The sequence below is a fragment of the Pelophylax lessonae genome (assembly GCF_965119305.1).
Source record: "Pelophylax lessonae genome assembly, chromosome: 2".
Classification (NCBI taxonomy): domain Eukaryota; kingdom Metazoa; phylum Chordata; class Amphibia; order Anura; family Ranidae; genus Pelophylax; species Pelophylax lessonae.
In genome coordinates, this window is record NC_138769.1 from 359,196,234 (window position 1) to 359,214,414 (window position 18,181).

An 18,181-nucleotide genomic window follows, 5' to 3' on the forward strand; every position below is an offset into this window, starting at 1 on the left:
GACAAGTTTGCTGGCCAATCAAGCCCAGTGATACCATGATCAATAACCACTTCTGGACCGGAAGATTTTCCCCCTTAATGACCAGGCCATATTTTGCGATTCGGCACTGCGTTATTTTAACGCAAAATTGTGAGCTTGTGCGATGCTGTACCCAAATAAAATTGATGTCCTTTTTTTCCCTCAAATAGAGCTTTCTTTTGGTGGTATTTGATCACCTGTGCGATTTTTTTTTTTTTTTTTTTTTTTTTTTGCGGGACTGCAACATTGCGGCAGACAGATCAGACCCCCTAAATGACATTTTTTTACACTTTTGGGGGGGACCAGTGACATTACTACAGTAATCGGTGCTAAAAATATGCACTGTTACTATAATAATGACACTGGCAGGGGTTAACATTGTGGGTGATCAATGGGTTAAATGTGAGCCTAGGGGATTGATTCTAACTGTGGGGGGGCGTGGCTTGTGAAATGATCATAGAGACCTGTGATCCTATATAGAAGGATCACAGGGGCTCTGTGATCATTTCAGGGAGAGGAACAGTTGGCTGTGTTTACAACTTTCCCGCTGCCGAGTGGGGGTGGGAGCGCGGGAGGTACAGACCGACTTTGCTGCATTGAGGGGCCAATGGATGGGGCCATTTATTGTAAAATCTTGGATTGAGAACCTTCTTCCCTCAGCCAGAACACTGAAGATAGGTTATGGATGGATCTTCCAGCATGACAATGACCCAAAACATACCACCAAGGCAACAAAGGAGTGGCTCAAGAAGAAGTACATTAAGGTCATGGAGTGGCCTAGCCAGTCTCCAGACCCTAATCCTATAGAAAGTTTATTGAGGTAACTAAAACTTTGAGGTTGCTTTTTAGAGCAACAGCCAATACCTCTTAAGGATTTAGAGAAGATCTGTAAAAAAAGCATGTACCGAAATCCCTCCTGAGATGTGTGTAAACCTGGTCACGAACTACAAGAAATGTCTTACCTCTGCGCTTTCCACCAAGTACTAAGTCATGTTTTGCTTCGGGATCAAATTCTTATTTTACTCACTGAACAGCAATTCAATTTCTAAACATTTGTATTATGTGTTTTTTTTTTTCTGGATTTTGGTTGATAATTCTATCTCGGTCATTTAAAATACACCTATGATAAAAAAATTATAGACCCTTTATTTCTTTGTAAGTGGGCAAACTTACAAAATCTGCAGGGGATCAAATAATAATTTTCCCCACTGTATAATTACTCCATGTCATTATTAATGGTGATTTTACTAGAGTGCCACACTTATTTTATTTATAAGATTTACATTGGGGCGGTGTTCACTATTTAGTACAGGCTAGCTATAATTGTAAAAAGACTATTTATTGCAGCGCAAAAATAAAACCATAGTGGTTTTTCTTAATTGTGAAAAAATGTATGCTAGCTTTAGTGTGTTAAATTGCATTTTGCCATTCATGTCAACTGAATGAAAACCTTATTATCATACAACATGCCAGCACAAAGAATCACTTAATCATTTTTGGTGTGAACCAATCCTTAACCCCTAAAAAGGGATCTTTAGGCATGTTTATTTGGAAGCTTTTGTGTGTATGCGAGCATTTTAGAAGCCTATTTGAAATAGTTTACATGTGTATTCAAGCTTTAGGCATTTTTTGTTTCAGCCAGTGGAGAACGTTAGGATTATAAGACCAGTTATAAGACCAGTTCTTACATGCTTGAAACACTCGGAAAACAAAACCCGCATAAAGGCTTTAATTTTTTTTTTTTATAGGCATTCCCATTAAAGTCTATTGGACCAGAAATGCCCAAAATCTGCCTCAAAAGTAGCTCATGTAACTTTTGGAGCATCAGGCTTTGAGGCATCTGAGTGCTTATATGTGAACTTTTAGCTCCGACATGCTCAAATATAAATGGGTCCTTTAGCGTGTACATTTTCCATGTCACAGAACTCAATATAGTTTTAGTAAACTTGTTAAAAATGACTCTAGGAAAAACATAGTGGACAGGTGTAAAAGACATGTTTGTATACATATATACCAGTTACTGTGTCACTAAACAAATACACGTCTTGCTTTGTAAAATATTTGAATATTGATGTAAAATAACTTTTTTACATTTTAGATCTCTACTAGGAGAAAATGGCACCTGCTGCCAGGGACTTTACTAGCCGACATGAACCTCTCCCATCTCAGAGACCCGACAACACTGCCTTCACTCAACAGAGACTTCCTGCCTGGCAGCCACTCCTGTCTGCTAGTATTATCTTGCCACTTTTCTTCTTTGTAGGGCTATCTTTTATAGGCATTGGCATCGGATTATATTATTCTTCCAACAGCATCACAGAGTATGAGGTAAGAAAAGACTGAACATATTGTGTGGGTGTGTGTGTGTGTTTTTTTTTATTTCCATTTTGTAACTCATTTACTTCGAATTAAAACTTTACAAGAGCTTTGATTTATGAAAAATGAAGAAGGGTATCATGGCACCTAGGTCTTTATCACGTAGTGCTGCCCAGACAGTGAGCTCCACCTTCACCTCCTATGTTCCTACAGAGAATCCAGCAGCAGGGCCACAATGTTAGCAAAACAGTTGAAGTCTTTGCTTAAATCCAGTATGTGTTAGTGTACTTTTCTCTGTTCATTTCCATTTGAACCCTATTTTTTTTTCCAGTATCTTTTTGTATCCTATTTACTTAAAGTTGAACTTAACAAAATCTTTGCTTTGTGTAAAACAGTGAAGGGTTTTGTGGCTTCTGGTCTTTATCCCAGCCCATGAGCCAGATGGTCAGATCCACCTTCACCCCTATGTTGGTACTAGGGATAATCTAGCTGCCTGGCCATAACATTAGTTAAAGCGGTTGTAAACCCGGAAAAAAAAAAAAAAAAAAACCTGCAAGACAAAGGCATAATGAGCTAGTATGCATCGCATACTAGCTCATTATGTATTACTTACCTTAGAACGAAGCCCCCGACACGGACCCCCGGACATTGCTGCGGGCGCTGCCATGATCCCTCGGCGTCTCTTCCGGGTTCGGCGGCTCCGGCGCTGTGATTGGCCGGAGCCGCGATGACGTCACTCCCGTGCGTGCGTGATTTTCCGGCAAGCTCCCGGCAAGGAAAGCTGAAGGTCCCCGGGACCTTCAGAGCACATGCGCCGCTCGCGTGAGCGGCTGCATTCACTACAAATATTACATTTATATTAAAATAAATATTAATTGTACCTACAGGTAAGCCTTATTATAGGCTTACCTGTAGGTAAAAGTGTCAAAAAGCGGGATACTACCGCTTTAAGCAATACAAGTCTTTGCTCAAATCTACTGTATGTGTTTGTTTTGTTCTTGTCTTTTTTTTTCCTTTAGTGAGCCACTTTAAGTTGAACTTTACAAAAAGCTTTGGTTTGTATAAAATGATGAAAGGTTTTATGGCACCCTGGTCTATCCCATTATTAATAGACAAAAACGTAACATAGCTTACAAAATTCCTGCTAAATCTAAAAGCTAAAAAACTGTATTGCGGTAATAAAGTTCTATGTGTAAATGAGGTCTTGGGGTTTATTCACATAGGCTCTTTGCCTGTACTGTGTGAATCACCAGTATTTTTTTTTATTTTTTTATTTTTATGTGGCTACTGCTGTGTGCAGGCAGCCTATGTTAAGGTATGGGGATGCAGCAGCTGTATGAACACAGCTGCAGGGCCTAATTTGACAGGCGTGTGGATGCAGGTATACAGATCCAACATTGTGCATTTGGGACCACTCGCCCACACCTGGACACCAATCAAATAGGACCTGCAGCTGAGTTCATGCAGCCGTAGCATCCCCATAAAGCAGTCATGGCAAACCTTGGCACCCCTGATGTTTTGAGGCTACATTTCCCATTAAGCTCAACTACACTGCAGAGTTCATGAGCATCATAGGAAATGTAGTTCCAAAATATCTGGGGTGCCAAGGTTCACCATTACTGCCATAGAGTAACAGCAACAAATTGCTCATTCACACTGTATGGACCAGAGAACCCATGTGAATGAGCCCTTAACTTTTTTTAAATTATTCTTTTTAAGTTTTAAAAATTGTACAATTTTACAATTTTTACATTTTATTTTTCAATGCTGTTAGGGTTGGGGCTTGGGTAAAATATCAGGGCTCTAAATAGACCCCTGACATCTCACTTTTTGAGACCGAGAAAGGAATTGAGGACACAGATTCTCAAATGTATTTCTCTGCAGCCTCCACATTGAAGATGAATGAACAGAAAGAAGACAGGGGCTCCTGTTCATTCATAAATTGAAGCATAGTAAACCTAGTTTACTATGCTCAGTTATCAAAGGACACAGGGGCGATTAGTACCAATTGCTCACTGTGTCCATTCAGAAAAGGAAGGGGTCGGTAAATAACATATTTTACGGCCCCTTCCACTGCTCTAGGTCCTGACAGCTGACACATCCCTCTGTGTACCTGCAGTAGATGAAATCCAGCAGCGCATGGGGGGGCTCGGCACAAAGGGGTGGGATGATGATCAGATGTGGGCAGGACAGGGAGGAGGATCGGTGCGGCAGGTCGAAATTACAAGAATGATGCACTGTGCCTCTCCCTCCCAGCACCTGAAAGCTATTGGGAGGAAGAGGGGATTAAACCAGCTTTCAGCTGCTGCTGAGTGCGCAGCACAGTGCATTTTTCCTATAATTGCACTCCTGCCCTGCTGCACCAATCCTCATTCCTGTCCAGGCCCCCCTGTGTGCCCAAGCCCCCTACAGGAGGACCGGTGGTCCCCCCCCTTTTGGCGGCCCTGCATGTTGATCTGCAACAGGCTCCACTAGGTGAACCAATGTGTTCAGAGTGCGGACTCTCTGCCTCTTGCCTATGGGCTTCTCGACTTTAAATGCATGCTGAACACACAGGCGATTTTGGGGGTTGATTTCCTGCCTCTGTGACTTTCATATATTTCCTGGTTAACCACTTCTGTAGTACAAATTGTACAAGGGGTGAAGAATTCTCCAATTCTGCTTCAAAATAAAATCAGGGTTGTCCCTTCCACTAACAGACTGGGGAATCAAGGATTAGGGACAGGGGACTCACCCCCCCCTCCCCCCAAATCTTAGTGACCAAATCAAGTGTATGTGAACCAGAGCTGGATCATGGAACAGATAAGTGTGCCAATACATATGCTTTAAGGAGTCCAAACCTGGCCTTTTTACTAGTTCAGTGGACTCCAGACCGATTTGAAGATGATATAAAACATCATTTTTCTTAGGCTATGAAAGTTTGCATTGAGGACCATAGGATTCAGGGTTATGACGTTCTTCAGCAGTCTCCTCACTTTGCTGTTTTGTAGTATTATCAGCATTATTGTTTGTGGCATCAGGAACAGCAAGCAGAGTAGAAGCCTGTATGAACTTCATAACCCAAGTTAAAGTGTTACCAAACCCACGAAAGGAAAATCAGTCTGTATATCCAGTAAAGCATGCTTGTTATACTCCCTGTAGAACCTAGGGGGTAATCCTCTGCATTGTGTAAAAAAGGCTGTTTGATCCTGTATGCACAGATCTTCCTCTTCCTGCATTGTCCCCAGAACCTGTCCGGATAAGACAGAGTAACTGGAGTCTGCACATGCTCAGTTTGGTGTGTTATTGCTAGAGGTGTTTTGTGTTTTTTTTTTTTTTTTTTTTGTTTTTTTCTTTGGCCCTGTGCTGATCACATGCACTCTCCCATCAACACTGTCCAGACAGAAGGTCAGGGGTCCTGCCTAGGACCAGTGCAGTATGAAAACTCCCTCCTACAAGCTTTAATCTGGCACTGATAGAAGTCACAAGATGGCTAAATACGTCTGATGAGAAAAGTATTTAGCAGTTTATATTTACTAAAATAATTGCATTTTCATTTTTTGTGTGTACTGTGGGAGACCAGATATTGTGAATGCAGGGTCCTGGGTTTAGTAACGCTTAAAGTGAAAGGCAATACAGCTGACCATGAAATAAATGATTTATTAGACAATTTGAATATACAGTAAGAAGCATTAATGCATGTAAATCTAAGGAAATGTGGCATTTTCTACTTTTATTAATCTAACTCTAAATGTTGTTTTTATTTTTTTTTTTTTAGTATGACTATACTGGTACAAGCACAAATGATTCCTGTTACCTATGTGCTACTAATGGCTCAAAACCTTGCAACTGCAGTATCCCTTTTAACTTAAAATCATTTTTTTCGGTAAGTCGAACAACCTAACCCCTATGGGGGAGCATCTTTATGTAATACTCTAGCTATTGGTCAGTTAACTGATCTGTGTTTTTGCAGCCATCTAAATTCAGAACAGTTTAGACCAAGCATGACTGATGCAGGCAAATGTACCTAAATCCTACTGTAAACCTAAGCAAAATGGGAGGCTGTCATTGTTGATATACTATGATTGCTAGTTGCCTGGCTGTTATAATGAACTTCAGTACATTCTGAGTAATTGAACTTGTGCTTTGAGTAAGTGCACTGGAAAAAGTATGCATATCAGGAAAGTTAAAGCAAAGTCATTAGTCTTTATCTGCATAGTTGTCCTGGGCAGGTGACTCTTGAGTATTGAAACAAGAGGGTCAGCATTACAGCAAAGCAAATAGCATTTTCAGAATAAAAAGGCAGCATTCTAGCAACCATGTTTCTGTCAGGATAGACTTAAAGGATTGGCAACAAAGATCATGTTAAAGTAGAATTCCATGCAAAACCTAACCAATCTTAAAAATGCTCCTCTACTGTCCTAACACCTATTCCGACTAGCCTGAGCAAAAAAAGATTTGTATACTACCTGTTTTCAGGCCGTACCAGTCTAGTCAAATAATCTCTGTCAGCCAGCAGCAGAGTTGTATAAAGTACTCGAAACCCATACTTGAGTAAAAGTTCAAGTGCTCGATCAAAAAGTGACTTGAGTAGAAGTGGAAGTGCTCTATCAAAAAGTGACTTGAGTAGAAGTACTAAAGTTTTCAACATTTTTTGTACTTAAGTATTGCAAGTAGTTTTTTTTTTAAATTTTGCTACTCAAGTACTGAAAGTAAAAGTGCCAGTAGTTTTGAAAAAAAAAATTGCTACTCAAGTACTGAAAGTAAAAGTACAAGTACTGTGTTATGTAGTTATAAAAGAAAGAAGTCAAAAGTTTGAACATCATATTGTTTTTTATTATTTCAAATGCAGCTTTTATTTATACATACAGTAGCTTTTATTTTCGTATGCGCTGATAATACACATGTTTTGAGCTTCATGAAACCTGCCATCTGTTCTGGCAGTGGTAATTTTTATAATTGTAACGAGTAACTATGCAGCACAAAAAAAAAATTATCAGAGTAGAAGTATTGAAATCATCGAAAAAATGTAGTGAAGTAAAAGTGGAAGTAGGAGAAAAAAATTCTACAGTACAGATACCGCCTTTCGGTACTTAAGTACAATAGTGAAGTAGTTCTTGGTTACTATACATCTCTTGCCAGCTTGACAATGGCTGGCAATACCTGGGAGCAAAGACCTCACTCATAGGTTTACATGGCCCATCCATTGTCGGTGCTCCCTTCTCACCCCTGCAGCCGCCACTGGCTGATACAGGGGATCCAGATCATATGACTAGACCAGAGTGCCCTGAAAATAGGTATATAAATCTTTTTTTTATACAGGTTAAGATGCCCACAGATGGACTGAAATTTGGCTTGTTCGGTATGGTTGGTTCGGCATGATCTGAAGTTGCTGACCACGCGGAAGTCTAGGAACAAATGTCCCCAAAAAACAGTTGTGAACGCGAGCATGAGAGAGAAAAATCAGAGGATATTTCGTCCGATTTTCGTCAAGTGTGTACGGCCCTTTAGTTAGAATAGGTGTTAGGAAGGGGGTGGGAGCATTTTTAAGACTAGTTAGGTTTGCATGGAGTTGTGCTCTACCTTAGCAGTAAATGGCCCTGAGCCATATATGAACAATAGATCTATATTTCAAAGTGCTTGATTAAAGAACAGTCTTTATACTCCCTCAGCATCCATGAATATTTAAGCTTTCATTCTGGCACTGCCATGTTCACTAAAAGTATTGGGATGGTGAATTATTTTTTCTTTTTTCTTTAAAACTTTAAAGCATATTTCCACATTCTCAGGCAAATTCAGATAACACTTACTTTATATTTCTTACATGTTCCTATTAACATAACATACAATTATAATGTAAAAATATTTTATTTAGAAACAAAATGGAAAACATTGCACTGTTAAGAACAGTCATCTCCTAGCAAGGAGTAATATAATCTATTACTTAGAAGTAGTAGGAAGTACAAAGATCCACCTATTCACAATGTGCGTTTCATGGTAAATTACTAAGCAGAATATGTCCTATAATATCTAGTAAGTTTAAAAAAAAGTTTAGCTTATTATATTCAGCAATAATTCATGCAAAGGTCAGAATGGGTGTTAGATCTTAAGGTTCCAATAAAGTTGTATCAAAGTCAGGAGGCAAGAAATTATTCAATGGGTGACAAACTCTCTATTTTATAGGGTTGCCTCAATCTTGGCATGGGCCATCACCCTTATGATCTTGTGCTTGGTTGCCAAGATACAAAGAGTCTGGGTTTTCCATAATTTAGCGATTGTTCGTTTAGCAGCTGTGGTGACGTAAAGCCCTTAAAAAAAAAAAAAAAACTACAAACCTGTTTTACTTACCAGGTCTGTGCTGCTTGTTTTGCACAGGGCAGCCTGGATCCTCCTCTTCTTGGGTCTCTCTTCAGCTCTCCTGGCCCCTCCCTCCTATTGAGTGCCCCCCACAGCAAGCAGCTTGCTATGGGGGCACCCGAGCCGAGCTGCAGCTTTGTGTGTTAATTCGGCCATGGAGCTGCTGTTCGTCCCCGCCCCCTCTCTCTCCTGATTTGGCTAACTGTCTTTGGCAGCCACGGGAGCCAATGGCTCTGTGGCTGTGTCTCAGCCAAATGGGAGGGAGAGTCCTGGGTGGCCGAGGGACTTGTAGACATCGCTGGACAGAGATGAGGCACAGGTAAGTATTAGGGGGTATGGGGAAGCTGCTGCACATAGAAGGCTTTTAATCTTAATGCACAGAATGTATTAAGATAAAAAAAACATTCTGCCTTTAAAACTCCTTTAAATCGGTTTTTGGTCATCCCCAGTGAATTATGATTTAGAGGGCAACCTGCGGATCCGGTTGGAATGTGGTATCAAACAGGCAACTGCAGATCTGAAAAATATCAGACCAAACATTTCTTACTAGTGGACAGCTCCACCAAATGTGTGCCAAGGGTATTGCATCCATGAAAACACACAGACTGATAGTTTGGAACATGTTTCGCTATCCTCGCATGTACAAGATACCGCTAGGACAACACCTTGTAGTATGTTTCCAGTAAATTGGACATCTATGCATAAAGTGCTGCGCTAATATAGTACTAAAATAGTAATGCAATCATTTATTTGTGAAAAACTGGTCAATTATGTGAAAAACCTGATCACAAATATAGTCCTTGTATGTTTAAGAACAAGTAAAAAAATAAATAAAAAGTCCCGCTTCTTCCTTTGAACCAATGAGCATGTGGTGAATCAAACCTCCACCTCATGAAGAAAACCACCACCAAGAGGAATCGGATGTACGCTTACCATAAATTATGAAAGATAGGTCAAACAAGCTGTTTCCCATGTGGTCCTCCGACCCTCCACATATGTGGGCGTCACTTTAGGAACTCTGGCCCATTGGCCCATTCCCAATCACTGATGAAGGGCAATGAAGAAAAATAAACTATATAGTGTAAAACCCTTTAAAATATTTTATTAAACTATAAAATACCACTCGCCATGTTTACGAGAGTGCGCAATAAAACAGACTTGCAAGCTGACAAAGATGGCATTTACCGTCCTTTCCATTTGACAGGATGATGCAAGCGCATCGCTCCGCTCTACGTTTTTTTTTCACCACGTACTTCTTTCAGGGCGCGGGAGCCATGTTGCATCTTCATCTTGTTTACAATTACCAATGTAACCAAGTCTCTCTTTCACCTATGCTGCACGAAACATCCCATGTTGGCCAAACCTCTTTTGGGAGCAAGTTAAGTTGTTTGAACCAAGCCTCAATTTCAGTAACCAACTCAAATCAATTTAGGATAAGAGACTAACAGCCAATCAAGGCTCTAAAACTACTTAAAGGAGATAGTCAAACTCCCTCTAGTGGGGAAAAAAGTATGAGTAGAATGCAGGACAAGTGAAGCAGGAAAGCAAATCAATACAAGCTAATTTAACTGAAAATTAAAAATGCTAAATAAATACATGGACATAATCAACATGGTAATAGCAGTAACCTGAAAGATACTGAAAAAAGTATAATAAAATAAAGCATAAAAATGATAAAAAGACAAATATTTATGAAATGATGATCACCTACAAATAAAGCTATGCTTCTGATGCCCCGCCTCTATCTGGCATGAGTTAACTAATAGAAGCAGGGCCTTGGAAACACGTAGCAGCCCGTCCCCTATGCTTGTCTTTGGTCTCCTGTCAGTGGCGCGAGTGAGGGCTTGAGATGCCGCCAATATTCTACCCCATGGCAGGTCCCTGCCAATGCTCCCCAGCTATCCACCAGTCAATCCAGATTGCTGAAGCTGCCTTGCATACCACACCAGCCATGTAAACAGCATCCAGGAGTTTTATAGGGGAGTCTGAAAAACACAAGTGTTGTTTTTTTAACCCGTACTGATCTGGCACCCTTTCCATTTCTTTGCATGAAATAACATGCATAGCTAATTTTATGGCTAAGTAGTCTGATTTAAATCCCACCTGTTTTATCACAAATTATTTCATATTTTGTTGAAGTCACCAAACCAAATGGCATGTTGTAATATTTGTGAATGCTCCTTTAACAGTAGACATTGTGAAAACCCATTGGTCAATAGCAGAAAACCTTTGTTGGGAAGTATAGTGTAAAGAATAATTCCAGGTATAGCAATTTCTACATAACTGCATCAGTCCATCTTGGACACATTTAAGGATGTGGCATGTTTATGGGATCCAAGTGGAAGCTGGAGATCACTGTAGCAGGTACCGCTACTACAGTGATCTCCACTTGCTTCTGGGTCCTGTGCTGAGCAGCTACCCTGCTACATTGTGAACACAGAAGGTCATTCGCCTTGCACAAGGCCATTCAGGGAACACTTTGCATTTTCTCAACAAACAAATATTTAGGCGCTCTATAGTGGACCATAAAATAATTAACCACCCGCAGCTATGAGGAACATACAAGGTGCCAAATTTGGTACCAATGCACAGGAAAAAAACAGAAGAACCTCTATGTAAAGCGCTGGGGGATAGGAGTCTATGCAGCTCAACCAGATGAAGGTCCATGCCCGAAACGCGTCATGGTGACAGCCTTGTGACAGATGGTTAGGCATTGGATCCATCATCCCTGACCCACACACCACCTTCACTGGTGAGCGTGGCTGCAGCTGACAAGTCTGATTTATCCCCTTCCTGTGTTTCTACTGACAGCTTGGCTGCCCACATCTGGCATCCTAAAGCCCCGAGTAGAAATTCGGCCGGGAAATTTCATCCGACGACCGATCTGCCGATTTTCGTCGGCATGTTAGTATGGTGCTTCCGACAACCGACTCCAACTTTTCGGCTGAAAAAATCCTGGTGTGCAGGCTATATAATTTTTGTTGACCGTCAAAACATGTCCGATTTTCGTCTCATTAGTACAGATTTCGATGGGGGAAAAATCTTATGAGCAAGACTGGGCATGCTCAGAGACGAAAGAACACATACAAAGCAATCCAACACATGACATCACTTCTGAAGTAGAATTCTGTCGTGCGGGAAAATTCGTGTGCAGTCTAGAGCACATTCCAACCAACAGACACCACTCTGGACAAAAAACGGATGACCGGTCAGCGGAAATTCGTTGCGTGTGTACGAGGCTTTACTCGCTTCCCAGCCCCAGTGCACATCGTGGGTCTGCTGCCACAGCATCAAGGATAGTGATCCAGGGCGCAGCCGCTCTCCATCTCTGAACCTACCATCACACACTGATACCTCACAGAGGGACATCACACAGTACACCACAGAGATTCAGCTGATTACATGGGGGGAGACAGGTCGGTTTCTACCCGGGCAGATAATTTCCGGTCTTCTCTCCAGCATTCAGTTCCTGGTATGTGCAGCCTCTTATGCAGTTTTCTTGTTGATATGATGGGTCATCAACACCAGTTCTTTGTATATTGCCAATAGCTGTTTTAAATTGACTATTCAATAACTATATGCACTATTATCTATTTTGATTCTATCAGTCCTGTGGGACTACAAGTGACAGCTGGCAAGTATATGGATTCTCATTGGGCTGTATTGACTCAAATCCCCCAGTGCTATAGATAGAGGTTCTTCTGTTGTGTGTGTTTTTTTTTTTTTTTTTTTCCAATACCTCTCCACCAAAACCTAATCTTCCAGTGTCTGTTTTTTAGTGCTTTAGTATGTTTTGAAACGCTATTAATATACATGGAGTAATACATTGAGAAATAAAATAAATCTGTGCAACCAGTGAAACCAAATATATAAACAGCAGCTGTGCACAATCCAGACAATGGATCAATACAAATTATAAAATAAAAGTGCAGCGCTATAAACAAATGATTTAGTGAACATATGAAAGTCCATATAAGTAAAATCCCATTGAAGAGTGTCAAAGCAATGCAAAGATCCCACACTGTGAATAGTGATGAAAGCTTTTGGAGGTATAACCAGCTCGTGATCTTACACTGCGCTTACCATAGGCAATGTGACCCCCCCCCCCCCCCCCCGCAAATAGGAGCAGTCCCGGGTAATTTACATTGTCCCGGCAATGCACTTTATTTATATTTTACATATTAAATTTTTTGTAGGGTCACACCTGAACACATTTGACACTTTTAGAATTGCAGGGAATTGTGATAAGAATTTTAAACTTTAGGCAGAAGTAGTGCAGCTGAATGGGAGAATTATTCCAACTCTTTGAGTAGACCCTATAATCTGATAAGTAGGCGGAGATTAATTATGTGGCGTGGGCAGAGCTTCAGGGAAGTGGGTGTGATAAGTAATTGATAGCCGTGCTGCAAAGTGTCCCTGGAAATTTGTTTCAAATGTTGGCAACTATGGGAAAGCTCAGGAAGCCCGGGTAACTTCAGGCATGTAATGTACCTCAGGAGTCTCAGGACAGGACACCACATGGCAGCCTTTTCTCACAGGAACATTTGCTCTGCAGAGGTACTGCCTGCCTGAGGTACATTACATCCCTGCCTGAGTTTACCCAGGCTTACTGAGCTTTCCTTTGGTGTGTGTATGCTGTGGTGTGAGGGCGCAATTTTTGTATATGTCCCCATGGTGCCATTTGTTCAGCTGCAGGAGATAATGTCCCAGTGATCTGGATCTCGGTTTATCCATTTAATAGAGCGAGTGAGACCACCCTTATTAGGGGGTCACATTGCATACGGTAAGCGCAGTGTGAGATCACGACCTGGTGATACCTCCAATATCTTTCATCACTATTCACGAAGTGTGTGGGATCTTTTCTTTTTTTTTTTTTTAAAACAGTGATTTTTTTATTGAAAAAAAAAAAAAAAACTTCAGCATAACAATAAACAATAACAAGGACTGTGCATAGAAAATACCAATGAGCAGTTTTGTACAGTCAAGAGCTTCGTGAATACTGTACATGGAAGCATCCTATACGAGGTAGTAAAACTTCTACAAAGGGTATTTGCAGGAACAGAAAATGCATTAAGTACAGGTGTCAGACCTCTTGAGCCATCTATCCCAGATCTTATTGAACTTGGCCGGGTTGCCTCTGTGTTTGTACATAAGCTTATGGTATAGAAGAACACTGTTTACCTCCGGCAGCCATGCATCGAACGCAGGGGGGCGCTCCCGCATCCACTGTCTGGCGATCAATTTCCTAGATAAGAACAGCGTAATTTGCAGAAAAGTGGTAAGGGATTTATCTGTCTTCATCTGGGTATATACCCAATATGCACTGTTTGGGGTCTAGCTGTACCGGGGATCCCATTTTGCCATGTAGGAAGGCTATAATTTGTTTCCAATAACCCTGAATCAATGGGCAGCTCCAGAGCAAGTGAAAGAAAGTGTCCACGGTCACATGGCACATCGGGCAGTTCGGGGTTGCCTTGGGTTGATATCGCGACAGGCCGAGGGGAGTGAGATAAGTTCGGTGCAAGATAAACAGCTGGGTAAGTCGGTCAGACAGTTTGGGGGATACCTTCGACACGTCTCGAGGGCGTCATCCCAGTCCTCGTCGTCTAGGTCTCCCACATCCGTCACCCAATTAGTTTTAACAGAGTAGGCTATAACGGTGGACGAGGGTTTGTGGAGTTCCGCGTAAAGGACGTGTGGGATCTTTTCATCTCTTCGATAGGATTTTACTTCTATGGACTTTTAAATGTGCACTATATCATTTGTTTATATTGCTGCACTTTGATTTTATGTAGTGTACCTTATTGAAGAGTTAAGCAGGTTTAAAAGATTTGGGAATCAATCATCATCTTATTCTATCCTTATTTCATTTTCAAATAGGGTCCAGTCTTTATGTACTATGAGCTATCAAATTACTTTCAGAATCACTACCGCTACATGATATCTAGAGATGATACACAGTTAAGTGGATTCCTTGATAATCTAAAGGTAAGCACTCTAGGCTAATGCTGTCATTACTGGTACCACTGTAAACTTATTTCTACTAATTACAGTTTATGCTGGCATTATCATTATCATTATTCCATATTACTAAGGAGTATTCCTGGGTATTACCTCTTTGCAAAGTTTCTGAAATAATTAGGAAGGACCTCCTCCCTTTTTCGTGTGTGTTTTCATTTTTCTCTACTCAAACAGGTTTTAACACTCTTAAAAATGAACAAGGCGAAATGTCAGTTACAGACTTTTTATTTTCAAACACAAACTTTGTAATATTTTTACTGGTTTAAATTGTTACTGCAAACAATCATATATATTTTGGGAGAGATCAAAAGGTAGAGAGTGAGAACCTCAAAATCTGCAGGCTGTGTCCATATCCCAGGAGTTCCTGGAGAGAGTCTCAAAGTACAGACATGCATTTATTATGTGACAATATGTTATGTAAAATTATTTGTGCTGCTGTTAAAGATTTTATTTAAAAAATGCTATAGAATACCTAATGGGAATTACCCTTGATGCAAAGAACAGATATATGTGGTTCACAGGGATAAGGTGGTTCTGCGTCCAATGTCTATCGTTCCTTCCGATGGTCATCTCTGACTTTCATCTGAATGAAGACCTTGTGTTGCCCTCCCTGTGTCCCAAGCCTAAGCAGCCTAAAGCCTCGTACACACGCACCGATTGTTGACCGACCGATCGGCCGTCTTTTGTCCAGTGTTGTTGTGTTGGTTGAAATGTGCTCTAATAAATTAAAATCAAAAATGTGCTGCGCTACAGTACAGTGAAATGTGAATTCCCCAGAAGAACAACTATAATAATAAAACTTGTGTTTGTAAAGGACAAAAACCTAAAACCTGAAATTAATCAGTTTATTATTTTTTTTAAAAATAAAAAAATCAATTGTGCAAAAATAATCAATCACGTGTATCATAAACCATGCAGTGCAAAATACAAAAGATAAAGAGACAAGAAGATATTTTAAATCCCAGTTAGATCCCAATAAAGTCCATGTATTGGAGCACAGAGGAAATTTCAAGAAGATCAGCCACAAAGTCCCAGGAAGTGCATTCACACAACTCCTTATGAAGATAGGGAAGACACCGGTGTACAAATCACCCAAAGAAATCAAATGGCTGCTTACCAGAGAGAGTTGGTCTCTCAAACTAATGAGTGGACCAAAAACAGCTTATGTGTAATACCAAAGATGGCCACAGGATGTCTCCTTACAGACTCAATAGCGATCTCTATTTTTGGCCACTTGCTTCCATAAAACTGCTCTGTGGATCTGTGTGTCTATTCAGTTCTCTTGCTCTGTAGTGGAATGAGAGGGCTAGAGAACTGAGAACTGAATAGACACACAGATCCACAGAGCAGTTTTATGGAAGCAAGTGGCCAAAAATAAATATCGCTATTGAGTCTGTAAGGAGACATCCTGTGGCCATCTTTGGTTATACACATAAGCTGTTTTTGGTCCACTCATTAGTTTGAGAGACCAACTCTCTCTGGTAAGCAGCCATTTGATTTCTTTGGGTGATTTGTACACCGGTGTCTTCCCTATCTTCATAAGGAGTTGTGTGGATGCACTTCCTGGGACTTTGTGGCTGATCTTGAAATTTCCTCTGTGCTCCAATACATGGACTTTATTGGGATCTAACTGGGATTTAAAATATCATCCTCTTGTCTCTTTATCTTTTTTTATTTTGCACTGCATGGTTTATTATGATACACGTGATTATTGATTATTTTTGCACCATTGATTTTTTTATTTTAAAAAAAAAAATAATACACTGATTAATTTTCAGGTTTTTGTCCTTTACAAACACAAGTTTTATTATTATAGTTGTTCTTCTGGTGAATTCACATTTCACTGTACTGTAGCGCAGCACATTTTCGATTTTAATTCATTTGGGTTTTTTCTATGATTCCTTTGTGCAGCAGCTTTACTTTATAAATAGTTTTGTATATTAATTATTTTAATTTTTTGATTAGCGCAGAAAAACCCACCATTTTACATTGAAATGTGCTCTAGACTGCACACGAATTTTGTCGGCCAACAACAACCAACTGCAGAAGTGATGTCATGTTCTGGTTTACTTTTTGTGTGTTTTTTTCTTCCCTGAGCATGCCCAGTCTTGCTCATCACATTTTTGTCTGCCGAAATCTGTACTGACTTGAGAACAATCAGCCGTTCTGGTGACGGCCAACAAAAATTTTATAGCATGCACACCAGATTTTGTTCGGCCGAAAAGTCCCAGTCGGTTGTCGGAAGCATCATACTAACAAGCCGACAATCAAGGCTTAAGGAAGTTGCTTTGCACTCCCTGGATGTGGTTCGGGCAATAAGGGTGTATCTGGCAGCTATGGAGTCTTTTAGGAAGTCGGACTCACTATTTGTCCTCACGGATGGACCTCACAAGGGGCTGGCTGCTTCTGCTGCAACCATTTCCAGATGATCAGACAGACTGTGGTTTCTCACTTATTCTATTAAGGGTCAGGTTCCTCCTTTTTCCCTGTCAAGGCGCACTCTACTCAGACGCTTAGTGCCTCCTGGGCCTTTCATCATCCGGCGTCAGTGATGCAGGTTTGCAGGTGGCTACCTGGTCGTCTGTACACACATTCACAAAGTTTTATAAAGTGGAGGCTTCTTTTGGCCGCATAAGTTTTGCAGGCTGCTGTTTAGAGGACTTGGCCTCCTTTTGAGGGTGTTTTTTTGAGCTCCCAAGTTACCTGGCTGGCTATGTTTAGCCTTGAGGAAGTTTATTTTTTCTGCTGTTCCCACCCCTCATGTTTGACACTGCTTTGGGACGTCCCTACGGTCAAGAACATAAAGAGCTGTGTCCGCCAATGAACGAAAAAGAAAAATGGTATTTTTGTCTTACCGCAAAATCCATTTCTCTGATGTTCATTGATGGACACAGCACCCGCCTCTCTATGGAGTTGGGTTTTTTTCCTTCTGACACTCCTTCTGAATACCTATAGCAGGAAGTGGGAGTATACACCCAGGGACTGCCTAGTGTCCTACTCCTGTAGGGGGCAGTATAACCCTACGGTCAAGAAGATTAAGAGCTGTTTCCATCAATGAACATTAGAGAAATGGTTGTTGCGGTAAGACAAAAAAATCCAATTTTTGTATAATGTAATTTTTACTTTAGTATGATTCCATGTTTTATTTACTGATTTTAGTCGTGTGAAAAGTAATTTGATTTTTTTTTTTAATTTTAGAAACCATCAAATGACTGTTTCCCATATAGAGTGAATTCTGAGCAAATACCAATTGCTCCATGTGGTGCTATTGCTAACAGCATGTTTAATGGTAAGAATTCTGCAATACAGGTAAGGCTGCTTATACAGTGCCTTGCGAAAGTATTCAGCCCCCTTGAACTTTGCGACCTTTTGCCACATTTCAGGCTTCAAACCTAAAGATCTAAAACTGTAATTTTTTGTGAAGAATCAACAAGCGAGACACAATCATGAAGTGGAACGAAATTTATTGGATATTTCAAACTTTGTTAAC

The 18,181-nt window shown here is 40.6% G+C and overlaps 1 protein-coding gene across 1 annotated transcript in view; it reads left to right on the forward strand.

Moving 5' to 3' along the window:
• LOC309547378 (cell cycle control protein 50B-like) overlaps positions 1–18,181 on the forward strand; it is a 45,972-nt gene that overhangs the window by 18,635 nt on the left and 9,156 nt on the right. The window contains exons 2-5 of the mRNA XM_082247221.1: positions 2,117–2,346; positions 6,092–6,199; positions 14,551–14,658; positions 17,890–17,980. Coding sequence (XP_082103347.1) covers positions 2,134–2,346; positions 6,092–6,199; positions 14,551–14,658; positions 17,890–17,980 — 520 coding nt within the window. The 5' untranslated portion in view covers positions 2,117–2,133. The remainder of the gene's footprint in view (positions 1–2,116; positions 2,347–6,091; positions 6,200–14,550; positions 14,659–17,889; positions 17,981–18,181) is intronic.